Source organism: Ranitomeya imitator, chromosome 6 (genome assembly GCF_032444005.1).
Source record: "Ranitomeya imitator isolate aRanImi1 chromosome 6, aRanImi1.pri, whole genome shotgun sequence".
NCBI lineage: Eukaryota > Metazoa > Chordata > Amphibia > Anura > Dendrobatidae > Ranitomeya > Ranitomeya imitator.
The window spans coordinates 338775067-338802905 of NC_091287.1; the positions used below are offsets into that span (position 1 = coordinate 338775067).

The following is a 27839-nucleotide window of genomic DNA, read 5'->3' on the forward strand; positions in this document are numbered from 1 at the left end:
AAATGAGAAAAATGGGAAAGCAGTCGGCTGATATTGTATGTTAGAGGTTGTAGAGCAGGTCTGCGGGTGAGGCGAGGTGGGTGAGGGGGAGATAATTATTTGGTTTGTAGGTGCAGGGGTAGGGGTTAGCGAAGGAAAGTGAAAATTAGTAGAGCGAAAACAGCGAGGGCAAATGTGAGTATGGTTAAATAGCAGGGGAAGAAAAGAAAAGCAAGTAAAATTAGAATACAGTGATTAGTCTTACCGTCTGGCCGATTACCGAACTATTTCTGGCATATTTCTGGCGATACACTTAAAAGATGTCACTTCAAATGATGTCACATCTGAATAAAGTCAAATCTGACCAGCTCCATTCAACTTAGGATGGGTTCACACTGCGGTAATAATAATAATAATAATAATAATAATAATTTTTATTTATATAGCGCCAACATATTCCGCAGCGCTTTACAAATTATAGAGGGGACTTGTACAGACAATAGACATTACAGCATAACAGAAATACAGTTCAAAACAGATACCAGGAGGAGTGAGGGCCCTGCTCGCAAGCTTACAAACTATGGGGAAAAGGGGAGACACGAGAGGTGGATGGTAACAATTGCTTTAGTTATTCGGACCAGCTATAGTGTAAGGCTCAGGTGTTCATGTAAAGCTGCATGAACCAGTTACCTGCCTAAGTATGTAGCAGTACAGACACAGAGGGCTAATACTGCATAAAGTGTATGAGAACATGATGCGAGGAACTTTTTTTTATTTTTTTTTATTATAAATAGGCCACACAGGGATCGTTAGGTTAATGCATTGAGGCGGTAGGCCAGTCTGAACAAATGAGTTTTTAGGGCACGCTTAAAACTGTGGGGATTGGGGATTAATCGTATTAACCTAGGTAGTGCATTCCAAAGAATCGGCGCAGCACGTGTAAAGTCTTACACATAAAGTCAACACATACGTTAGCGGGCTGCTGTTGACGCAAGTTCCAACTTGTCACATCGCTAGCGCAGATAGAGCATCTGCTAGCTCTATCTGCACTAGCAGTGACGGACCCGGAAACGCTGCAGCCCGCGTCTCAGGGTCTGTCACTCAATGACGTCACATCCCTAGCGCACGGCCATTGTGGGCGTGCGCTAGCGACGCGTCCGACATAGGAAGTAATGGCGGCCTTAACGGACTACGTTACACCGCGTTTATGTCGCGGTGTAATGTAGTTTGTCTAACGGATGCCCATAACGTAGTGTGAAACCAGCCTTATACCATTTAAGTGTCCATAAAATGGAGCCAGGTGAGAGAGGGAGGGGGGAGGAGGAAGGAGGACAGTTCACAGCAAGGAACAATTAACAGTACTGCAGTTAAAAGAAACATTTGACTGCCATCAAAGCTGAGCAAAGATAGAATAAGATGGGAGGATAGTATTAGGTGTGAAAAGCATGGATATATCAATCAGCATGCAGTAAATTAGAAGAATGATTCATGGAATTAAAGTCAGGGAAAAAGTAGCAGCGTACCAGGTAGAACAGGGGGAGAGAGGTGCATGGATTCAGGGGTGCAGTGGGTGTTCCAGGTTAGGAGACCGTTCAAACGCACCTTCAGGCTTAAACCACATTGGAGATTTCCAAGCATGAACCGCCTTTTTACCTTTTTAAGGTCATGCCACAGCATCTCAATCGGCCACTCCAAAGACTTAATTTTGTTTTTCTTAAGCCACTCAGAGGTGGATTTGCTGCTGTGTCTTGGATCATAACCCTGCTGCATAACCCAAGTGTGCTTCAGATTGAGGTCACGAACAGATTACCAAAAAATCCTGAGGGAGAATGTATGGCTGACAGCAGAATTCATGGTTCTATTTACCACATCAAATCTTCCAGGTCCTGAAGCAGCAAAACAGCTCCAGACCATCACAATACCACCACTATTTTACTGTTGGTATGATGTTCCTTTTCTGAAATGCTGTGTTACTTCTGTGCCAGATGTAATGGGACATACACCTTCCAAAATGTTTAACTTTTGTCTTGTTAGTCCACAGAGTATTCTCCCAAAAGTCTTGTCAATCATCAAGAGGTTTTCTGGGAAATCTGAGATGACCCTTTATGTTTTTACTGTTCAGCAGTTTTTGTCTTGGAACACTGCCATCAGGCCATTTTTGCCCAGTCTCTTTCTTATTGTGGAGTCATGAACACTGACCAAACGAGACTTGCAGTTCTTTGGATGTTGTTGTGGGCTCTTTTGTGTTATGATAAGGTGACCTTGGAGCAGCATGAAAACTTTCACTGGAGTAGGTGGTAACTATACTGACCGCAAATCCTGATCTTAACACCGCAGCTAGAAGTAGCCGTGGGCTGTGCTAGACACTTCGACACAGCTGGAGGACTAAATACCCCTATAGATGGAAATAGGAATTCTACCTTGCCTCAGAGCAGAACCCCAAAGGATAGGCAGCCCCCCACAAATATTGACTGAGTAGTAGAGGAAAAGACACACGCAGGCAGGAAACAGGATTTAGCAAAAGAGGCCACTCTAGCTAAAATAGGAAAGGATAGGACAGGATACTAAGCGGTCAGTATTAAAATCCTTTCAAAAATATCCACAGCAGAAAATACAAAAACTCCACCATCTAACTAAAGATGTGGAGCGTATATCTGCAACTCCAGAGAATCCAACAAGACTGAGAAAACACTGACACAGTCTAAGCTGGACAAGAGAAAACAAATGAATAGCACAGAATATAAGCACACAGCTTGTGTGCCACAGAAAAAGAAACAGACACAATGAGAATAACTGTTTAACTCCATATCAGCATGGGTTTATGAGAAATCGCTCCTGTCAAACCAATCTAATCAGTTTTTATGAAGAGGTAAGCTATAGGCTGGACCACGGTGAGTCATTGGACGTGGTTTATCTCGATTTTTCCAAAGCGTTTGATACCGTGCCGCACAAGAGGTTGGTACACAAAATGAGAATGCTTGATCTGGGGGAAAATGTGTGTAAATGGGTTAGTAACTGGCTTTGTGATAGAAAGCAGAGGGTGGTTATAAATGGTATAGTCTCTAACTGGGTCGCTGTGACCAGTGGGGTACCGCAGGGGTCAGTATTGGGACCTGTTCTCTTCAACATATTCATTAATGATCTGGTAGAAGGTTTACACAGTAAAATATCGATATTTGCAGATGATACAAAACTATGTAAAGCAGTTAATACAAGAGAAGATAGTATTCTGCTACAGATGGATCTGGATAAGTTGGAAACTTGGGCTGAAAGGTGGCAGATGAGGTTTAACAATGATAAATGTAAGGTTATACACATGGGAAGAAGGAATCAATATCACCATTACACACTGAATGGGAAACCACTGGGTAAATCTGACAGGGAGAAGGACTTGGGGATCCTAGTTAATGATAAACTTACCTGGAGCAGCCAGTGCCAGGCAGCAGCTGCCAAGGCAAACAGGATCATGGGGTGCATTAAAAGAGGTCTGGATACACATGATGAGAGCATTATACTGCCTCTGTACAAATCCCTAGTTAGACCGCACATGGAGTACTGTGTCCAGTTTTGGGCACCGGTGCTCATGAAGGATATAATGGAACTAGAGAGAGTACAAAGGAGGGCAACAAAATTAATAAAGGGGATGGGAGAACTACAATACCCAGATAGATTAGCGAAATTAGGATTATTTAGTCTAGAAAAAAGACGACTGAGGGGCGATCTAATAACCATGTATAAGTATATAAGGGGACAATACAAATATCTCGCTGAGGATCTGTTTATACCAAGGAAGGTGACGGGCACAAGGGGGCATTCTTTGCGTCTGGAGGAGAGAAGGTTTTTCCACCAACATAGAAGAGGATTCTTTACTGTTAGGGCAGTGAGAATCTGGAATTGCTTGCCTGAGGAGGTGGTGATGGCGAACTCAGTCGAGGGGTTCAAGAGAGGCCTGGATGTCTTCCTGGAGCAGAACAATATTGTATCATACAATTATTAGGTTCTGTAGAAGGACGTAGATCTGGGGATTTATTATGATGGAATATAGGCTGAACTGGATGGACAAATGTCTTTTTTCGGCCTTACTAACTATGTTACTATGTTACTATGTTACTTATCTTTGCTGAATTGGCAGCGAAGCAGGAGAAGCCAGACAAAGATCCAACACTTCCCAAGAAACATTGACAACTGGAAAGGACCAATGAGTCCTGCAAACCTAAATACTTCAGTCAGAATTGCAATCAGTAGATACACCTGTCCAAGACTGCAGCCCAGGGACAACTGCATTACCACCTACAACCACCGGAGGGAGCCCAAAAGCAGAATTCACAACACTTTTGTGACCTCAAAGATGAGTTGTTGCTGCACTTGTGTAGTTTTGGTCAGCCGGTCCAGCGCTGTGCTCTGCACTCCTCCTGTACTGTGTAAGCACAGCGGCCGGAAAGCAGAGCGGTGACGTCACCGCTCTGCTTTCCGGCTGACCAACGCTCACAGCCAGTACAGGAGGAGTGCAGAGCACAGCGCTGGAGGACAGACGGCTGTAGGTAAGTATGTAGTGTTTGTTTGTTTTTTACTTTTAGGATGGTAACCAGGGTAAACATCGGGTTACTAAGCTCGGCCCTGCGCTTAGTTACCCGATGTTTACCCTGGTTACCAGTGAAGACATCGCTGAATCGGTGTCACACACGCCGATTCAGCGATGTCTACGGGGAGTCCAGCGACGAAATAAAGTTCTGGACTTTCTTCCCCGACCAGCGACAGCACAGCAGGGGCCTGATCGCTGCTGCCTATCACACTGGATGATATCGCTAGCGAGGACGCTGCAACGTCACGGATCGCTAGCGATATCGTCTAGTGTGACGGTACCTTAAATCCTAGGAGGGGACACTCTGTTCTTGACTCGACAAGCCTCCAAAATTGCCGTTCTGATCCAGCGAGCAATAGTCGCCTTGGAAGCCGGCTGGCCTCTGCGCGTGCCATCAGGAATGACGAAAAAAGAATCCGTCTTCCGGAAAGAGGACGTTCTATCCAGGTAGATCCTCACTGCCCTGACAAGGTCCAGCTTGTTCAACGATCGGAGCTGGACAAAAGGAAGGTAGAACGATGTCCTCGTTGAGGTGGAAGGTGGAAACCACCTTAGGAAGGAAAGAAGGTGGAGGCCGGAAGACCACCTTGTACTGGTGACTGACCAAGAACGGCGGTCGGCAAGACAGGGCCACTCCTTGAAGAAAGGTCTTAACCTGTGGTCGGGAAGCTAAAGTCTTCTGAAAAAAAGGATGGAAAGCGCAGAGACCTGGCCCTTCAGGGAACTAAGAGCCAGGTCCGAATCCAGTCCTGCCTGAAGGAAGGCCAAAATGGAAGGCAGGGAAAAGGACATATGTGAAACGCGGTTGGACTCGCACCAACGGAAGTAAGCCTTCCCAGGTACGATAGTAGATCCCGGAAGATGAAGGCTTCCTGGCCTGAATCATGGTGTGAGTCACCCGGTCCGAAAGGCCGGACGCTCTTAGAACTACGGTCTCGACGGTCACGCCGTTAAACTGAGCGACCGAGAATTCGGGTGACCGATCGGGCCTGTCTGGAAGGTACCAGGGAGCGTCCGCGAGAAGATTGACGAGCTCCGCAAACCAAGCTCTCCTGGGCCAATCCGGGGCGATCAGGATGACCGGCACCCCTTCCGCTTGAACTTTTTCAACAGTTTGGGAAGCAATGGAAGGGGTGGGAACAGGTAGAGCAGCACGAACTGTGACCAAGGAAGGGCCAGAGCGTCGATGCCCACTGCGAGAGGATCGCGAGACCTGGAGACGAACGAGCCTTTCTGATATTCGAGACGCCGAGAGATCCACGTCCGGAGACCCCCATCGAAGACAAATCTGATGGAAGACCTTCGGATGCAAGGACCATTCCCCTGCCGCGAGGCCCTCGCGGCTGAGGAAGTCGGCGGCCCAGATGTCCACGCCGGGGATATGCACCGCGGATATCACCGGAACCGTTGCCTCTGCCCAAAGGAGAATCTTGGATACCTCGGCAAGAGCCAAGGAGCTCCGGGTCCCCCCCTGAAGGTTGACATATGCCACAGCCGTGGCGTTGTCCGTCTGGATCCGGACTGGTAGGCCCCTGAGAATCCTTTCCCAGTGGGGGAGGGACAGAAAGATGGCCCGAATTTCGAGGACATTGATTGGCAGAAATGACTCCTGCAACGACCTACGGCCCTGAACCGTCAGGTGGCGAAAAACTGCACCCCAGCCGAGCAGGCTGGCGTCCGTCGTCACCACCTGCCAGAGAACTGGAAGGAAGGACCTGGCCTGGGAGATGAGAGGTGACGACAGCCACTAGTTGAGAGACTGTTTGACCCGAGAAGAGAGTCGGATCGGCCGATCCAGGGAGAAGACCTGTCCCACTGAGACAGAATGGCTTGCTGAAGGGGTCACGAATGAAATTGGGAATCGCTTCCAATGTAGCTACCATCCTCCCCAGAACCTTCATGGCCGATCGGAGGGAGGGAGGCCGAGGACCCTGGAGCAAGCGTACGTCCCAAGAAAGAGAGGATCTCTTGTCTTTGGGAAGGAAGACTCTGGTCTGACGAGTGTCGAAGAGCATTCCCAGAAAGATGATGCGCTGAGAAGGAATAGGGCAGAACTTTTTCCGGTTGACCAGCCACCCGAAACGGGTTAAGGAGTCGAGAACAATGGACAGGCTTTCGTGAGCCTGAGAAAAGGACGGAGCATGATGAGGATGTCGTCGAGGTATGGAAACAGGACCAGGCCTCTGAATCTCAAGATGGCCATCAGCTCCACCATGATCTTCGTGAACACCCTTGGAGCGGTTGCAGGGCGACGAACTGAAAATGTTCTTGTTGCACTGCAAGGTGCAGGAATCGGTGCTGTCCGGGAAATATCGGGACATGGAGGTAGGCGTCTCTTTATCGCCTCTCATTGAAACATCCCCTGCCGGTACTAACCTGGAAGGAATGAGACGTCCACGGAGCTGATGGACGTCCTCGTCTCCTCCGACCGACAGGCTCTGGTGGGCGAGTGGGTGAGGGACGGAGCCAGGACCAGACTTCTAAGCACGCTTGTGTGCTAGGATCTTGGTCCTGGAGAGGGATCTATGAGGATACGGGGTGGCAGTACACGCCGTACTCATAGTCCGCATAATGGGACTACAGGTGTGACTGTTCACTCTGTATCCCTCCGGAAAAACCTGAAAGGAAACGACGCACATTGAGGTAGATAAGGGTCTAATGAAAGACCCATGTCCACCTCGTACTGACACTAAGCTAAACTGAAGAGTATAATGCCAGTCGGTGGGGTGTACACTGCAGAGGAGCTAACTTTTTTATTTGCATAGTGTCAGCCTCCTAGTGGCAGCAGCATACACCCATGGTTCCTGTGTCCCCCAATGAGAGGCAATAAAGAAATGTGATTTTTGGTGATTATATAAGTGAAATAGAGATTGATCATATAGCTCATGCTGAGCCATGTTGCCACAATTCATTAACGTGCCAGAATAGTAAACCCATTAGTGACGGCAATGGAACGCCTTATTTTAGGATTCAGGAAACTTTATTTCCCCTTTGACAAACAGTGAACGTACACAATATCAGTTTTGAGCAATGTGGTTTTATTCATTTACATATTTGCTTAATATATAAAAGAAAATCAAAATAATGACATGGCTTGAAACACAATAAAAACATTCCTAATTATATTGGTACAGGCGATAAAAAAATATTTAGATTTCCCACACAAGAGATGACTCAATTTTGCATATAAATAGAGGGCAAGGCAATAAGAAAAGATCTAAGCCAAACACTTTAATTAAATGAGATTTAAAAGGAGTTTAGCTTCAATTGGACTTTTTACAAAATCACATCAAAGTCACAAAAGAGACCCCAGTGATCACTAGGAAACCTTCCACAATCCAGCTTTTCAGTGCCGACTAAATCCAGAGAGTGAGGAACAACTTGGCTCCCGTCCTCCGCAGCTCGGTAGAATATACGGTCAAACCGTAGCCTGCAAGTATATGGGGCTTTCAGATTGTTATTCATCTTTGTGTCCCAAGTATAGCGACAATGTTCCGGTTTCCCCAAAAGCTCCCAAATGTCCAAAATATTACTTGGCAAGCCTCCAATTTTTCCAACCTGTAACAGAGGGAAAAATAGATTTCAGCGATAACTTAAAGTCTTAGTTTTTGTTCACATACACCTTCACTAATGAAAACTTTGGAACCTCATTATAAAATCAGCAGGATTAGTCTGGTGTCTTGGCTTGCATTCCATAAATTATTATTAAATCATATATATTATATGGAACGCATCTCTTAATGAGTGGATGCAGGAATAAGATACGCTTAATTCATTAAGAATGGCGTACAAAAGGCCAATCCTAACCCCTTCACGCCGCAGCCCTTTTTCGGTTTTTTTTTCGCTCCTCTCCTTCCCAGAGCCATAACTTTTTTATTTTTAAGTCAATATGGCCATGTGAGGGCTTTTTTTTGCGGGACGAGTTGTGCTTTTGAACGACACAATAGGTGTTACTGTATTGTGTACTCGAAAATGGGAAAAAAATTGCAAGTGCAGTGAAATTGCAGAAAAATTGCAATTGGTGACGCACTTCCGGTGCGATCACATTAAATGCTGCTGTCAGATTTACAGCAGCATTTAACATGTTAACAGCTGAAGGTGGATTGCAGTTCCATCCGTGGGTGTTAGGGGCACATGTCAGCTGTTGAAAACAGCTGACATGTGCCGGGAAAGATGAAAGGGAGGGACACGACATGCGCTGTAGATGTAGAGTGCATGTTGTGAAGTGGTTAAATGAGTTTTCCAGTGTTGTGGTGAAAGCCTGTAGTCACTTTGTGACTGTACACTTCTGAGCTCTTATAGAGCGCATCGAAAGCCGTCAGCAGTCTCTGGTGTTACTGACGAGAGCAGGCAGTCACGTGACCACCAGGGATGAGCAAACCCGAATGGGAAAGTTTGGGGTCTGTACAGTACCCCTAGTGTCGGATAACGAACACGTACTTTTTACCTGCACATCCGGTTTTCTTTTTGTTTGCCTAATAAATAGTGATGAGCACGCTCGGGTGACCACCGAGTGTTCGGAGATTTAGTTTTCATCACGGCAGCTGAATGATTTACAGCTATTAGCCAGGCTGAGTACATGTGGGGGTTGCCTGGTTGCTAGGTAATCCCCACATGTAATCAAGCAGGCTAATAGCTGTAGATCATGCTGCTGAGGCGATGAAAACTAAATCTCCCAGCAGTCAGATACTCGGAGACCACCCGAGCGTGCTCATCACTACTAATAAAGCTTGTAGAAAGGCTGCATTATTGCAAGTATTGGCATGGCTTTGATTGGCCGATGCAGTACATGCCCCAGCCTGTATAAAGGCCGCTGCCATTATGTTCTCTTTAGCGTAGGGTAGGACGCAGCTGGAGTGAGGGAGTACTGTGGTCAATAAATAAAACTCAGCAGGAGCAGTCTCCATTTGTAGGCCAAACAAATAATTTTACTGCACTGCTCTGTCTATACAATTAGTGTGTGTAAGACATTTTTTTTTTTATTTTTATTTTTTTTACTCTGCAGCTTTTTTTGGTGAGTTGTGTGTAAAAAATGATTGTACTCTGCAGCCATCTTCTGCGACCAGTGTTACAAAAAAAAAAAAAATTCTACTCTACCACTGTATCGAGTTTCAGCTGAGCTGTGCCTAAAAAACTGTGCCGTCAAGCCTCTGCAGCCCAGCTCTGTGCCAAAAAGCCTCTAGTACTGTGCAGCTGTGTTTGTTCGAGCAGTGTTGCCTAAAATAATTATACTCTGCAACCGTGCCTGTGGGAATACTGTGCCAGAAAAACCTGTGTGTACTCTGCAGGCATCTCTGTGTGAGTACTCTGCAAAACACCGTTTAACAAAAAAAATAATAATTTAGATAGGCCTTTAAAAATTGTGAGTGGAAAATAGAACAAACAAACTGCTGTTGAGTCCAACAATGGCTGGGTGCAGCTGGTAACACGGTGGTTCTCAAGTCAGTCTGTTACTTCTGCTGCCCTACTAATCCACTTCTGTCCTCGCTATTCCTCTGTATCTTCCCTGTGCAAATCCCTTCATGGTCCCCCTATTCCACAACATATCCACTTCTAGCTACTAACATGGACCTACAAAGCCGTCCATAATCTGTCTCTCCCATATATCTCCCACCACATGATCTCTGGTCCTCCCAAACGCCTCCTTCTCTCCTCATCCAATCACCTGCACGACTTCTCCTGATTATTCCCCGTCCTGTAGAATTCTGTGGCCCAACACATCTGATTATCTCCTCCTACATTCGGAAATGTCAAGCTGATCTTGAAAACCAATGTCTTCAGAACATCTTACAGCCTGCAATGCCCTGCTGCCACCTCACCATCTCCTTCCCCATTATTATGTAGAATTCACAAGGGTAGGGTCCTCTCCCCTCTTCAGCTGTCTGTCACTATTAGATAGAGACATATAGATAGATAGATATAGATAGATAGATAGATATACACACACACACACACCTGTGTTTCATCATCAGAGATGCACTGTGGTTGTCTGCTGACCGTTTGCACTACCCTTCCCATGTGCTCATACTCCAACAGAAAAAGTGGTTCGGCATCAGTGCACAAAATCTCTCACAATTGTTGGTCAGGGCCAGGTGCATGGCCCACAGAACCACAGCCAGCAGTCATCGAAAAAGCAGAAATGACTGCTGCATGACTTGGGGCTCAGACTGCTTGCCTGATCTGTAAACAGGTGAGGTGGAAGACAGATGCCCAGGTGCAAAATCTGCACTTTCACCATGGTGGAAAACCAAGCAAAGGAACTGAAGCCATCCTCAGCCTACTAATCTAAAACCACCTCTTGTTCTGGCTTCACCACTCGTCTAGCGTTACTCGTGTCTACGAAATTATGCAGGACATAATCTCACCTGCGTGCCCCAGAGGTAGGTGTTTCATTTGGGTGTGTAGCAGGCACAGATCGACCACGTCCTCCATCTCCCTGCAGCAGCTACACCACAACCAACATGTCCCCTATTTGATGCTCTACTTATTGTTTTTAACCCCAAAAAGTGGTGACTATTACACAGCCAGCATACAGAGAGAAAGTGGCCAGCAGATTATTACACTGCCTGTTTTCTTGAACTTACATGTCCACCTCCTTCTCCACTTGGACCTCCGCCTCATGATCTACGATTATTTTTCTTTTTAATATTTCTGTGTTATTTTAAGTAATTTCCCTATCCACATTTGTTTGCACGGTAACTGTCCTGCTCCTACCCTGAACATTCACAAGTTTGCTCGTCACTAGCGACCACAAGTATGCAATTTCCGAACACATTCTGACTAGATGTGCTCAGCTTTGCTCAAATCACTAGTATTTAAAGAGGCCGAGCATATCTAGTTGGCACGTGAGCACATATAAGCAAATCCCATACTTGCCTCACATAGGCTGACTGCAGACTTTGACCATAACACCAGACAATCCTTTTATTGAATCGGATGCCTTGTCGTCAAGTTATAATTAGAGTTGAGCGAATTTGATCGGGTCCCAACTTACGTGGCAAACTATATCTCTTGCTGAATAAGCTGCAAAGGGAACTTGGATACATGGAGCGTGCCGGCCGATCAGCTGTCTGATGCCGCAGCTGCATGTGTCGCGACTGTCACAGGCATGGAGAACCCAACACATGGGCTCTCCATGCATGTCCTATGACAGTGACACATGCAGCTATGGCGCCGATCAGCCGACACGCTACATGTATCAGAGTTCCCTCTGCAGCTTATTTGGCATGCGCTATAGCTTGCCATATAAGCCATGACCGATCAAATATGCTCAACTCTAGTTAGAATATAAGCCTTAGGAAAAAAAAAAAAAAACTAGTAAACACCCTGCCATTGACAGTTTGACATTCTATACATGATATTTCAATAAGCAAACCAAAATCATTAAAGGAGCTGTCCAGGCCTGGTCAATAGATGATGTATTTATAAGATGAGCTGAAAACTGTACAGGACGGTACTAAGCAGTGAACACAGCAGAGCATAGCAGACCCATACACTGCCTAGTGGTCACCAGCAAGTATTGCGATTTATCTTCCATTCACTGGAATAGAGGATATACTGCAGTTCCCGACAATAGCGACTGAGCAATGTACACGGCTGCTCCGCTTCACACCGACAACCCCACCAATCTCATTAATAACATATCCTGTGGACAACCCATCAATGAAGAGTTCAAACTGGTGACTGGAACAGACCTCTTGGTCCCTCAGGTTAGTATCTCCACCAAATATGACAGTGGCTGAAGCAGGCATCTCCTGGATCTTCTTCAGTACAATCTGCAGCTGCTTCTGACGTTCACTTGCATGTTCCTTGGTACTTTCTAGATGGGAAGTCATAAGGCAAATATTCTGCCCACAGATATCAACCTATTACAAGAGAAAACACTAGTCACATTTACTCTTCACCTTATAGAAGAAAAAAACAAAACAAAAAAAAAAAAACACAAAATAAGAAGGAATACTGGAAGACTTTCTACCATAGAGGTCTGGATACACATGATGAGAGCATTATACTGCCTCTGTACAAATCCCTAGTTAGACCGCACATGGAGTACTGTGTCCAGTTTTGGGCACCGGTGCTCAGGAAGGATATAATGGAACTAGAGAGAGTACAAAGGAGGGCAACAAAATTAATAAAGGGGATGGGAGAACTACAATACCCAGATAGATTAGCGAAATTAGGATTATTTAGTCTAGAAAAAAGACGACTGAGGGGCGATCTAATAACCATGTATAAGTATATAAGGGGACAATACAAATATCTCGCTGAGGATCTGTTTATACCAAGGAAGGTGACGGGCACAAGGGGGCATTCTTTGCGTCTGGAGGAGAGAAGGTTTTTCCACCAACATAGAAGAGGATTCTTTACTGTTAGGGCAGTGAGAATCTGGAATTGCTTGCCTGAGGAGGTGGTGATGGCGAACTCAGTCGAGGGGTTCAAGAGAGGCCTGGATGTCTTCCTGGAGCAGAACAATATTGTATCATACAATTATTAGGTTCTGTAGAAGGACGTAGATCTGGGGATTTATTATGATGGAATATAGGCTGACCTGGATGGACAAATGTCTTTTTTCGGCCTTACTAACTATGTTACTATGTTACCATAAAACAGAATGCTCAAGGCACAGAAAAGCATATAGGAACAAAAGACACAAACATTAGAATATCTGTACACAGATATTCTAATTAATGAATGGAATATTGTTTTACTAATGAAAATCATTCTAAAAATGTAATGAACCCTTTTCTCCCCCCTTCTGGATGCATTCCAAGTCTTAAAGGGAGTGCGTCAACCCAAATGGACAGGATAAACTAAGCACATACCTTTATAGGGAGAAAAAAAAGCCCCTATAGAAACCTCAGCTCAAGTCACTGATTCTGGCACTTTATGCCTTATTACTCCTCTCGGAGGGTAACTGCTGTGTTACAGCCAGGACCTATCTCTAACAACCACGAGGGAAGCAGAGTTCCGTCCACAACTGTTAACCTGGAAAATCCGCTGTCAAACTGACGGTGGCATTAACAGCGTGTCGGCATGGAGGCAGGTCATTCTATGCATCCATCAGAGCGCCATGTGATCGCGGTACGCCGATGTGTTCCTATGACAGCCAGGGGTCTGTTAAAGACCTCTGTGCCAATCATTCCCTTGAAACCCATATTATGGCTGGGCTGCAAAGAAGGCTGATTCTAACTACATGCATCCATAATATGGTATGAGACGATCGCAGGTTCAAGTATAATAAAAAAGGTTTTAAAAAGTTTAGAGAAATATGGGGGGGGGGGGGGGGGGGGGTTTAAATTACCCCCTTTCCCCCCCCCATTAAAATATAGAAAATAATACACGTGATGTTGCCACATACAGAAAAATTCAAAAGTATAAAAATAATTAACCCAATTGGTAAACACCATAAACAAAATATATTGAAATAACCCAAAACTGTGTTTTTTGGATGCTGAAAAATAAACGCTGTACAGACTCATGCTGACATCTGTGCAATATGGACCACAACGCACATACTGGCAGTGGGTCTTCCGACTTCAATGTGACAGCTTCATGTATTTCTAGGAGGCTGTGCCTTTCTGCGAATTGCGGTCCATTCTCAGACCAAGTTGCATGGACGTCTGCATGAACCCTTAGATGCTATCAAAGTATGCCTACGCCAAAATGGTATCAGTCTTGCCCTGCAAAATGTAAGTCCTCACACAGCGCTATTGACTGAAAAATTAAAATGTTACCGTATATTACGGCTCTTATAGATAGAAACTACAAAGAAAGAAAAAAAAAAAATAGTTTTCTCATCATTAACCCCTTCACCCCCGGAGCTTTTTCCGTTTTTTCATTTTCGTTTTTCGCTCCCCTCCTTCCCAGAGCCATAACTTTTTTATTTTTCCGTCAATATGGCCATGTGAGGGCTTATTTTTTGCGGGATGAGATGTACTTTTGAACGATACCATTGGTTTTACCATGACATGTAACAGAAAACGGGAAAAAAATTCCAAGTGTGATGAAATTGCAAAAAAAGTGCAATCTCACACTTGCTTTTTGTTTGGCTTTTTTGCTAGGTTCACCAAATGCTAAAACTGACCTGACATTATGATTCTCCAGGTCATTACGAGTTCATAGACACCTAACATGTCTAGGTTATTTTTTATATAAGTGGTGAAAAGAAATTCCAAAATTTGCTAAAAAAAAAAAAAAAAAAATTTGCGCGATTTTCCGATACCCGTAGCGTCTCCAAATTTCATGATCTGGGGTCAGGTGAGGGCTTATTTTTTGCAGCGACACCAAATATGTGCATGTTTGATTTTTTTTAATTGTTTTATTTTGACTGGGGCGAAAGGGGGGTGATTTGAACTTTTATATATTTATTTTTTTTATATTTTTAAACACTTTTTCTTTTTAATTTTGGCATGCTTCAATAGCCTCCATAGGAGGCTAGAAGCATGCACTACACGATCGGCTCTGCTACATAGAAGTGAAGTACAGATCACCTCTATGTAGCAGAAATGCAGGTGTACTTTGAATGCCGACCACAGGGTGGCGCTCAAAGCAATCGGCCATCAACAACCATAGAGGTCTCAAGGAGACCTCTGGTTGTTATGGCAATGCACCGCTGACCTCCGATCATGTGACGGGGGTCAGCGGTGTGAGCAATACCGGCCGCGCGGCCGGGAGAGCTAGTTAAATGCCGCTGTCATCGCTTGACGGCGGCATTTAACTAGTTAATGGGCGCGGGCGGATCGCAATTCCGCTCGCGCTCATTGCGCGCACATGTCAGCTGTACAAAACAGCTGACATGTCGCGGCTTTGAGGTGGGCTCACTGCCGGAGCCCACCTCAAAGCAGGGGATCTGCCAGCTGACGTACTATTCCGTCAGCTGGCAGAAAGGGGTTAAAATAATAATGCCAGTTCATTTTTACCACAATATGTACATCGTAAAAACAATACAAAAAAAAGTAATAATTGTGGGGGGTTTTCCCGCAATTTCACTGCATTTGGAATTTTTTCCCTGTTTTCGACAACACTATAAGATAAAATGAATGGTGTCAATCAAAAGTACAACCAGCCCAGCAAGAAACAAGCCATTATGTGGTGGGAAAAAAAAAAAAAAAAAAGTTTTGGCTCTTGGAAAGAAGGGGAGTTAAAATTAAAAACAAAAAAATTGAAAATTAGCCATGTCGGGAAAGGGTTAATGTCCAAAGCAAATATACCAATTTTGGCAATTATCAACATGAACTTGATTATATTTTTCTGTGTGTCCGGGATTGGCATCTGCACCGTCGCAGCTACAGCCACAAAATTTTGCAGTGTCACACGTCTGGACCCCGAGAGCGTCATAGGCTATATTGTGAGGCAAAATTTAACCCCGCGCGTTCCAATTCACCAAACAATTTTGCCCCTATCTACATAATGGGGAAAAAAGTGAAAGGAAAAGTGTTGGAGGCAAATTGACAGCTGCCAGATGTGAACAAGGGGGACTTAAAGAATGAGAGCAATGGCGCCAAAGAGTATATACCGTACAGTTGGTAAGGTGGGGCCCCGACATGGAATACTCACCACACACGGGGATATGAACACACACAAAATGCGCCAAACACTACCACGTGCTTGAACACATATACCACCCTCAGCACACATTTCACCACACATACACCAACCTCGCCACATAAAAGTCGAAACACAAAAGTCGCCACTCAAAACTCGCCACGTGCAAGATTCGCCACATACAAAACTCGCAACACGTGCAAAACTCCCCTCATGGAAAACTCGCCACACGCAAAACTTGCACACGCGGAAAAATTGCCACATGCACAAAAGTTGCAACAGTTGCCTCACACAAAACTTGCACATACTCAAAACACACCACACATAAAACTCACCACGCACAAAACTCGCCACACGCAACTCATCACACACAACTTGACACATGAAACTCACCCTAAAACACACAAAAGTCTGGTATTATCCTTCAAAAATAAAAAATCTGATTAATAAGCAGACAAACTACAAGAGCAACAAATGTACCATATAGGAAATACAGCAGCTGTTAGTCACATGACCTGTCTATTATGTGTATGTGTGAGCTAATATATACTGCCAGGGGTGAGGGCTTCCTGTTGGCTGGGGATTTATCAGGCTGACAATTTAGCTTACAAATACTGAGGTAAAAATACTGACCAAATAACATGTGAACAAGGTCTAATACAGGAGGAGATGACATACAGGTACAGTCATGGCCAAATGTATTGACACCCCTGCAATTCTGTCAGATAATACTCATTATCTTCCTGAAAATTATTGCAAACACAAATTCTTTGGTATTATGATCTTTATTTAATTGGTCTTAAATGAAAAAACACAAAAGAGAATGAAGCAAAACATTGATCATTTCACACAAAACTCCAAAAATGGGCCAGACAAAAGTTTTGGCACCCTCAGCCTAATACTTGGTTGCAAATCCTTTAGCCAAAATAACTGCAACCAACCGCTCACGGTAACCATCAATGAGTTTCTTACAATGCTCTGCTGGAATTTTAGACCATTCTTCTTTGGCAAACTGCTCCAGGTCCCTGATATTTGAAGGGTGCTTTCTCCAAACTGCCATTTTTAGATCTCTCCACAGGTGTTCTATGGGATTCAGGTCTGGACTCATTGCTGGCCACCTTAGAAGTTTCCAGTGCTTTCTCTCAAACCATTTTCTAGTGCTTTTTGAAGTGTGTTTTGGGTCATTGTCCTGCTGGAAGACCCATGACCTCTGAGGGAGACCCAGCTTTCTCACACTGGGCCCTACATTATGCTGCAAAATTTGTTGGTAGTCTTCAGACTTCATAAAGCCATGCACACGGTCAAGCAGTCCAGTGCCAGAGGCAGCAAAGCAACCCCAAAACATCAGGGAACCTCTGCCATGTTTGACTGTAGGGACCGTGTTCTTTTCTTTGAATGCCTCTTTTTTTCTCCTGTAAATTCTATGTTCTATGTTGATGCCATTGCCCAAAAAGCTCTACTTCTGTCTCATCTGACCGGAGAACATTCTTCCAAAACGTTTTAGGCTTTTTCAGGTAAGTTTTGGCAAACTCCAGCCTGGCTTTTTTTATGTCTCGGGGTAAGAAGTGGGGTCTTCCTGGGTCTCCTACCATACAGTCCCTTTTCATTCAGATGCCGACGGATTGTACGGGTTGACACTGTTGTACCCTCGGACTGCAGGGTAGCTTGAACTTGTTTGGATGTTAGTCGAGGTTCTTTATCCAACATCCGCACAATCTTGCGTTGAAATCTTTTGTCAATTTTTCTTTTCCGTCCACATCTAGGGAGGTTAGCCACGGTGCCATGGGCTTTAAACTTCTTGATGACACTGGGCACGGTAGACACAGGAACATTCAGGTCTTTGGAGATGGACTTGTAGCCTTGAGATTGCTCATGCTTCCTCACAATTTGGTTTCTCAAGTCCTCAGACAGTTCTTTGGTCTTCTTTCTTTTCTCCATGCTCAATGTGGTACACACAAGGACACAGGACAGAGGTTGAGTCAACTTTAATCCATGTCAACTGGCTGCAAGTGTGATTTATTTATTGCCAACACCTGTTAGGTGCCACAGGTAAGTTACAGGTGCTGTTAATTACACAAATTAGAGAAGCATCACATGATTTTTCGAACAGTGCCAATACTTTTGTCCACCCCCTTTTTTATGTTTGGTGTGGAATTATATCCAATTTGGCTATAGGACAATTCTTTTTGTGTTTTTTCATTTAAGACAAATTAAATGAAGATAATAATACCAAATAATTTGTGTTTGCAATCATTTTCAGGAAGAAAATTAGTATTATCTGACATAATTGCAGGGGTGTCAATACTTTTGGCATTACTGTATATACTATATACAGAAGAGATAACATACAGGTATAAACTATATACAGGAGGAGATGACACGTATATACTGTATACAGGAGGAGATGATATACAGGTATATACTATATACAGGAGATGACACAGGTATATACTATATATATATAGGAGGAGAGGACATACAGGTATATACTATATAATAGGAGATGACATACAGCAGATATATACTATATACAGGGGAGATGACAAACATGTATATACTGAGTAGGACCCATCAGAGGGAGACCACCTTGCCGTCGTTGATGGGCACACATGAATTGGCCAATTTATGCGCTAAGAATCTTCATTTTATCTATAACTAAGGTTTATGAAAAAAATTTTTATGAAAAAAATATTTGAGAAATATGATTCATATCGAACATTTGTCTGTGTTTTCACATGGCCTAGATTCATGTACATGTGCTGCTGTGTTCTTTTATATCTATATGATACAGCTTGCATGAGTTCACATTGGGAGTGCTGGTTGGCTTTTTTTTTTTTCTCTGTTTGGTGTATGGATGTGGCTGCATCCAGACTGATCTTGCACTCCTCCCATTGGCCTTGTAGGTGGTGGTAATCAACTCTACCTGCCCATAAATTGCAGGTTTAGCCCAGAGTGACATGTTTGTCCAAAGTTGTAGGCTGGTGGCCCAAGAGTGGCATGTACAGTAGAGTAGGACCCATCAGAGTGAGATCACCTTGCCGTGGTTGATGGGCACACATCAATTGGCCAATTTATGCGCTAAGAATCTTCATTTTATCTATAACTAAGTTTTATGAAAAAAACATTTTGAAAAATTTATGAAAAAATATTTTTGAGAAATATGATTTGTATTGAACATTTGTCTGTTTTCACATGGCCTAGATTCATGTACATGTGCTGTTGTGATATAGATAGATAGATATAGATAGATATAGATAGATATAGATAGATATAGATAGATATAGATAGATATAGATAGATATATATATACACACACACACACACACACTTTCTTTTTGTCTTTTCTTCTAAATTTGCCTTTCCTCTGTTATTCCCCTTAGAAGCAAAGGGACAAAAAACAACAACATTGGGTGTGACCTACTGACACTGTAACTCTGATTGGAAAGCATCATTGTGGAGGGACACACCCCATTGTGACAAGGGGAAAGATAAATCCCAGTTGCAATCCATTGGAAATAACAGAAGAGTGGCAGAAAGAGCCCTAAAAAAAGAAGGTCCAGAATCGTTATTTTATGGGAGGAGCTGCCCCTTTTCCAATATCATTTTGGTTAACTATTTCAATGAGGTTTTATTATTATTTTCTAAAACCGGTCAAGGGAGCTGAATGATCCCTTTTTCAGACACTACACAACAAAAGAAACAAACATACGATTTTTGCAATCCATAAAAAAATAAAATAAAATAAAAAGAGAACATGTTCTAATGGTATTATACCCATTCCGGACAAGTAACTACATTCATTGTCCTCTCTAAAGGTATGTTTCCACGTGCAGGAAACGCTGCGTGTCTGACGCTGCATAGAGCCACAGCGTCAGACACGCAGCGTCTAGATGTTACAGCATAGTGGAGGGGATTGAAATCCCGTCTCCACTATGCGTGGTAACACGCACGCGGCGGCCCTGCAACTCCGGACATGCTGCGCGACTTTTCAGATCGCAGCATGTCCGTATATCTTGCGGCGACGTTGCGTCGCCGCAAGATATAGCACAGGGCCCTATGCGATGGGTGCGATGATGCCGGATGTGTGCTATGAACAAATCCGGCATCATCGCGTCCCAGAAGGGGGCGGGGCTTAGCGCAGAGCGGCAAAGCCGCTCCGACGATACCGCCGGCCATCCTGATCGTGGACACGCAGCCTAAGGGCACATTCAGACGTCCGTGACCAAAATGCAATCCATGGACTGGCCACAGGCCTCCCGACCTGAGTGTGACATACGGCATATTCATATACCGTATTTTTCGCTTTGTAAGACGCTCCGGATTATAAGACGCACCCCAAATTTTGAGGAGAAAAATAGGAAAAAACTATTTTTTAATAAATTGGTGGGGCGTCTTATAATCCATGCGTCTTATTACTTACCAGGGGTTGTGGTTGTGGTGGATCAGGGTCCCAGGCTCGTTGCCGGAGGCAGGAGTGGAGCATTGCTGCAGGCTGGGATGAGGGGGTCTGCAGGGGGCTCCTGTGCTGCAGGGGGGCTCCTGTGCTGCAGCCTGGGATGAGGGGTCTGCAGGGGGCTCCTTTGCTGCAGGCTGGGATGAGGGGTCTGCAGGGGGCTCCTGTGCTGTAGGGCTGTCTCCGATGCTGCGGGGGGCTCTGGCGACATTTTGTGAAAGACCAGAGCCCCCCGGCAGTTCTTCCATGCGTTCCAGTATGACTAATTCCGGGAAAATGGCCGCCGGAATCTCGAGAGATGAGATCTCAGCGCTGAAATCTCATCTCCCGAGATTCCGGCGGCCATTTTCCCGGAGTCAGTCATACTGGAACTAACTCCGGGAAAATGGCCGCCGGAATCTCGAGAGATGAGATCTCAGCGCTGAAATCTCATCTCCCGAGATTCCGGCGGCCATTTTCCCGGAATTAGTCATACTGGAACGCATGGAAGAACTGCCGGGGGGCTCTGGTCTTTCACAAAATGTCGCCAGAGCCCCCCGCAGCACCGGAGCCTTCAGCATCACCCGGGGCAGCAGCGGACAACCCCGGCAGTGGCGGCGGACGACAGCGGCGGCAGGCGGTAGCGGCGGCGGACACCCCCTCCTCCCAGCCTGTAATGGTAAGCGGTATATCCGCTTTGTTAGACGCACCCACATTTCCCCCCCAAATTTGGGGGAAATAAAGTGCGTCTTACAAAGCGGAAAATACGGTATTTCTATGAAGCAGTCATATTCGGTTCGGGAGACATGTGGCCAGACCATCAATTGTGGTCCTATCTCGGACAGATTTGCACCAATGTTTGAATGCGCCCTAAGAGTTCGAGGAGTTTACAAATTATACGTTTTCTAATGGAAACTGCTTTAGGAAACGTTCCTTGTTTGGGGAGTTTATGGAAGAGGTTTTCATTTAATGAAGTGATTTTGAGAAGTTTTTAAAGTCACCCCCAAAATCAAAGGTGAGCTAAGTCCACAGGCATCAGGGGCTTATCTAAAGCATTCTGGAATGCTGTAGATAGGCCCCCATTGTATCCTGAAAGATGAGAAAAAGAGGTTAGATTATACTCACCTGGGGGGCGGTCCGATCCGATGGGGGTCTCAGTCCGGGGCCTCCTATCTTCATAGGATGACGTCCTCTTCTTGTCTTCACGCTGCAGCTCCGGCGCAGACATACTTCGTCTGCCCTGTTGAGGGCAGAGCAAAGTACTGCAGTTTGCAGGCGCTGGGCCCCTCTGACCTTTCCTGGCGCCTGCGCACTGAGGTACGTTGCTCTGCCCTCAACAGGGCAGACAACGTACGCCTGCGTCAGAGCCACAGCGTGAAGACAAGAAGAGGACGTCATCCTATGAAAATGGGAGGCCCTGGACCGCACCTCGACGCCCATCGGACCAGAACAGAACCGGGACTGCCCCTGGGCGAGTATAATCTAACCTCTTTTTCTCATCTTTCAGGATACATCGTGGGCTTATCTATAGCATTACAGAATGCTGTAGATAAGCCCCTGATGCCTGTGGGCTTAGCTCCTCTTCGATTTTGGGGGTGACAGGTTCCCTTTAAAAACTAAAAAAATCTGTGTGAACACACCCTATGCTGGAAAGGATAAAAAGCCTAACACCAGCTCGTCTGCACAGTATAGAACATTTACCCATCATTTCCAGCTTGTAACAGTGACTACAACATAGATACTCACATTTGCTATCAGCAAATTTCTCATCATAACTGTATTCGGGAATGGAACTATTTCTTGACTGAGGAGTTTTACTCTCGATTTTTTCAGCATGATGGCAATAAAATATCCATCTTCATTTCCTAGAAAAGTTATAAAATAATAACAAACAGAACAACACTACCAAATATCCCTAAAATGTTCCCAACACAGTTGTTACAAACGCACACAAAAGTCTAGTCAATTTCATACCATGAAATCCGAGAAATAACTATAGCAAAAAAAGACTAATGTATCATCAGAAAATATGTCAGACATGTGAAATCATTTTTTAATATAAAATTATGGATTTCATTTTAGTTTTTGGGATTTTTTTTTCCTCATTAGTATCTAACTAAATAAATCTTAAAATGTTGCCGTTTCTTTCATACTTGCCACAAGAGTAGTCAGAAAAGATAAGGAGATGACTCTGCTCATTCTGTCACTATCATTAGAGAGATAGTGTTCTGCTAGAATACTAATTTACCATTATTTTCTTCTAGGTTTAACCCCTTAGTGACAGAGCCAATTTGGTACTTAATGACCAGGCCAATTTTTACAATTCTGACCACTGTCACTTTATGAGGTTATAACTCTGGAACGCTTCAACGGATCCCGCTGATTCTGAGAAATGTTTTTTCGTGACATTGTACTTCATGTTAGTGGTAACATTTATTTGATATTACTTGCTTTTATTTATTAAAAAAACGGAAATATGGCGAAAATTTTGAAAATTTCGCAATTTTCAAAATTTGAATTTTTATTCCCTTACATCAAAGAGATATGTCACACAAAATGGTCAATAAATAACATTTCCCATATGTCTACTTTACATCAGCACAATTTTGGAAAAAAAAAATTTTTTATTAGGGAGTTATAAGGGTTAAAATTTGACCAGCAATTTCTTATTTTTACAGCAAAATTTACAAAACCATTTTTTTTAGGGACCACCTCACATTTGAAGTCAGTTTGAGGGGTCTATGTAGCAGAAAATGGCCAAAATTGACACCATTCTAAAAACTGCACCCCTCAAGGTGCGCAAAACCACATTCAAGAAGTTTTTTAACCCTTCAGTTGCTGCACAGGAACTGAAGCAATGTGGAAGGAAAAAATGAACATTTTACTTTTTTTTCACAAACATTTTACTTCAGAACCAATTTTTTTTATTTTCACAAGTGTAAAAAAAGAAAATGAACCACATAATTTGTTGTGCAATTTGTCCGGAGAATGCCGATACCCCATATGTGGGGAGGGACCACTGTTTGGGTGCACAGTAGAGCTCAGAAGGGAAGGAGCGCCATTTGGCTTTTTCAACATAGAATTCCCTGGAATTGAGATCGGATACCATGTCGCGTTTGGAGAGCCGCTGATGTGCCTAAACAGTGGAAACCCCCCACAAGTGACACCATTTTGGAAACTAGACCCCCTAAGGACCTTATCTAGGTGTGTGGTCAACACTTTGAACCCCCAAGTGCTTCACACAAGTTTATAACGTAGAGCCGAAAAAATTAAAAATCATTTTTTTTTTACAAAAATGATCTTTTCACCCCCAATTTTTTTTTTTCCCAAGGGTAGCAAGACATAATGGACCCCAAAAGTTGTTGTGCAATTTGTCCTGAGTATGTCGATACCCCGTATGTGGGGGTAAACCTCTGTTTGGGCGCACTGCGGAGCTTGGAAGGGAAGGCGCGTCGTTTGACTTTTTAATCTCTAAATTGTGAGAGCGGACGCCATTTTGGGTTTGTAGATGTGCCTAACAGCAGAAACCCCCCACAACTGACCCCGTTTTGGAAACTAAACCCCTCAAAGATTTTAATCAGGGGTATATTGAGCAATTTGAACCCACATGTATGACACAGAGTTTGATAACATTAGGTCGTCATATTGAAAAAATTCATTTTTTTCCACGAGAATCTTGTTTTAGACCTGAATGTTTCACTTTTTCAGAAATAACATCAAAAAGTGGACCCCACAATTCGTTACCCACTTTATTATGAGCGCAGCAATATCCCATATGTAGTCAAAAAGTTCTGTTTGGACAAATGGCAGGGCTTGGACAGAAAGGGGCACAATGTGACAAATTTGGCTTTATTTGAAATTGAAGATCCAGGACCCATTCAAAGCTTCTAGAGACATTGAGCAAAAAAGAAAATCCTTCCAGGAATTATTACTCACAGAGGGAGGCATGCTCCTAAAACACAATGGCTGACTATAAAATTGGTCTTGCTAACAAAACAGTTGTCCCGCATTTGCGTATATTGTAGCAGGAAGAATAAACTGTACTGGAATGAAGGTCAAAATGTGTAGGAAAATGCAGCCAACTATGTGGCAAAGCGGAGTTTGTTCCAAAGATGAAAGAACACCATCAGGGCTAGAATGGCAGACACTTTCAGAGACTGGTCGTACAACGTCCTTTTAGCTCCATCAATCCCTATATGAGAGACGAATGTGCCAATAGACGTGGTACACCATAGCAAGCTCCCACCCGCCAAGGTCAGAACCGTTATATGCACAAAACAACCAGTTCTCTATAGAAAGCATTGTCTGGTACCAGAGGTTCGGCAAGAACCATAAAGTAAAGCCCATAGTGTATAAGTACGGAACTTCCTCATTTTTTAGAAATCCTACAATAAAATGATCATGCCCGTATCATCAACATAAATATAAGTAATATAAAATGGAAGCCAAAGTTTTGTGTAGCAAGACAGTTATAAAAACAGTCAAAGTTAGATAAATGGTCAAAAATGTTTGTGAGTAATCAAGTCCTAGAATTCATTTTCAGATAATCTCACTTTTCAAGATCATTTCTGGGGTCCACATTCTAACGCTTATTGACATAGGTACGTGGACGAGAATTTGTTGGAAAGTTAGTTTGGTATGGGATTGATCGAGTCGTAGAATTTTCAGATGACCTGACTTTGCAAGAACATTTGTGGGGTCCACACTCTAGAGCGTACAGACGTGGGTACGTGGATGAGAATTTGTTGGGATAGTAGTTTGGTATGGGATTGATCAAGTTCTGGAATTAATTGTGAAATGGGGTAAAATGGGATCTACTAATTAAAATATTATTTATCAATTGTTCCAAATTGTACTACTGGGGCCACTAAGCAGAAAATAAAAATTATTGAAAAAAAACAAACTAATAATTGTAGGTGGTGTGGTAGGTCTCAAAACAGGGGGAGATACAAAGGCCTGGTTGGGATGGGCATGTGGGGCAATAGAATCGGGAATCACTCCACCTGCCATGCTTTCTGCAAACTCGGCACCTTTTTTGAGGATACCTTTGGGTGGGAGTGACAGGGACAGGGTGAGGAAAATGGCGTTCTGACAGTCTCCGGGAATCCTCAGAGTCGAAGGCTTCCCCCGGTGCCATGGACTCAAATATGAGGCTCTCTACTACTTTTTCCTGAAAGTGCAGGAAAGTTAGCGGTCCTTGAGATTTTTTATATAGGACAAAACTGTTATATGTGGCAGTCTGAATTAGATAGATTGCCACTTTTTTATACCACGCCCTGGTCTTCCTCTTGACCAGGTATGGCTGCAGAACCTGGTCTGACAGGTCTACGCCACCCATATGTCTGTTATAGTCTGTGACGCAGACAGGTTTTTCTTTGTCCCTGGTGGCACCCCTCTCTCTGACCGTCACAGTGGTGTCCGTATGCAGTGTGGAAAGCATATAGACGTCCTTCCTGTCTTTCCACTTCACTGCAAGTAGTTGGTCGCTTGCAAGTGAAAATGACGCCCCCCTCTCCAAACGTCTGGACACCAACTGTGACGGAAACCCCACTCTGTTTTTCCTCACTGTCCCACAGGCCCCTGTATTTGCAGCATGGAGGGATTTGTATAGGGGGATGCTCGTGTAATAGTTGTTGGTATACACGTGGTACCCTTGATTGAGAAAGGGCGTCATTAGCTCCCAGACAATTTTGCCTGGGATACCAATTGTCTGGGGGCAGTTTGGGGGGTTTATTTGGCGGTCCCTACCTTCATAAATTAGGAAGGTGGACGTGTACCCTGATGAGCTCTCGCAAGCTTTATATAATTTTACGCCGTATTTGGCTCTCTTGGAGGGAATAAATTGGCGGAATAACAGACGGCCCTTGTAGCTCATCAAGGACTCGTCGACTGCCACATTTTGCTCTGGGGTATAGGAATTTAGAAAGGAAGTTTTTAGGAGGGAAATTAGGGGTCTTAATTTATTTAGCCGATCGTAGTTGGGGTCAGTTCTTGGGAGAGCTTGGGAATTGTCACTGAAGTGGAGGAATCTCATCAGGGCTTCGTAACGGGCTCGGGACATGATGGCTGCAAATACAGGGGTGCAGTGGACAGCTTTTGTTGCCCAGTAAGAGCGGAGAGTGGTTTTTTTTACTATACCCATATTCAGGGTGAGGCCTAAGAATTTTTTTTAATTTCGGGGACATTTGTGGGGATCCAGGAACGGGAATGAAAGGCAGTGGGTTTTTGGGAAATATATTGCCGGGCATATAGGTTTGTTTGGTGGACGATTAATTGCAGGACTTCGGGGCTAATGAAAATTTCAAAAAAAATCAATAGGGGTAAAATTGGCGACATCTACTTTTATTCCAGGGACTGCAGAAAAAGGGGGAATTTGAGGGGAAAATGAGGTGTTATTATACCACAGCCGGGGGGGGGGGGGGGGGGGGGGGGCGTTCTGGGGTTAACTGCGGTACTTGGTCCTGCCTCTGAAGCTTCAGCAGTGACGACCGACTCCGCTACCACCGAGCTGGGGGATCCCGTGGAGGAAGAGTCGTCATCACTGTCTGAAAGCTGCTCAGCTTCAGGGGCAGAATCTGTTTCGCTGCCGGAGCAAAGCAGGCTGTAAGCTTGCTCCGCGCTAAAAGTTCTGTGGGCCATTTTATCTAATTCCTCCCCTAACCCTAAAAAATTCAGGAAATGACAAGAGGTTAAATAACCCCTCCCTCATCCTCCCCTCAGTGTTATTATAAAGGACCACAGGAGAATGAATGCTTCAAATTATATTTATTCTTTTCAGAACGTATAATAAGCAAAGGGAGGGATTACTCCTGCTGTCGTGGTGGGTTACTAGAAACCGAATTAACGGAAGAATAATTCTATTTTCTCTAGTAACCCCCCACGACAGCACACCTGGAGCAGTACCCAAGAGTAATTTTTAGGGAGGGACTACAGCACTAAGGACTTTTTCTCCGAAGGCTAAGTCTTCTTTTGACATCAGGTCAAGCCTGTAATGTTTGGAGAACGTATGGACCGAGGACCACGTAGCCGCTCTGCATATTTGCTCGATGGAAGCACTGGCTTTCTCGGCCCAGGAGACAGCTGTTGCTCTAGTAGAATGGGCTGTAAGCTTTCCTGGTGGTGGAAGGCCTTGAATTTGATAAGCCTCCAGGATTGCTCTTTTGATCCAATTTGCAATTGTGGATCTGGAAGTCTTCTTCCCCTTAAGGTACCTTCACACATAACGATATTGTTAACGATATCGTTGCTATTTGTGACGTAGCAACGATATCGTTAATGAAATCGTTCTGTGTGACAGCGACC

General features: G+C 44.2%; 1 protein-coding gene across 1 annotated transcript in view; it reads right to left on the reverse strand.

Moving 5' to 3' along the window:
- Positions 1 to 7578: 7578 nt before the first annotated feature.
- TDP2 (tyrosyl-DNA phosphodiesterase 2) overlaps positions 7579 to 27839 on the reverse strand; it is a 36825-nt gene continuing 16564 nt past the window's right edge. Inside the window, exons 5-7 of the mRNA XM_069730883.1 lie at positions 22284 to 22402; positions 12256 to 12426; positions 7579 to 8119 (exon numbers count right to left, since the gene is read on the reverse strand). Of these exons, the coding sequence (XP_069586984.1) occupies positions 7838 to 8119; positions 12256 to 12426; positions 22284 to 22402 (572 nt within the window). The 3' untranslated portion in view covers positions 7579 to 7837. The remainder of the gene's footprint in view (positions 8120 to 12255; positions 12427 to 22283; positions 22403 to 27839) is intronic.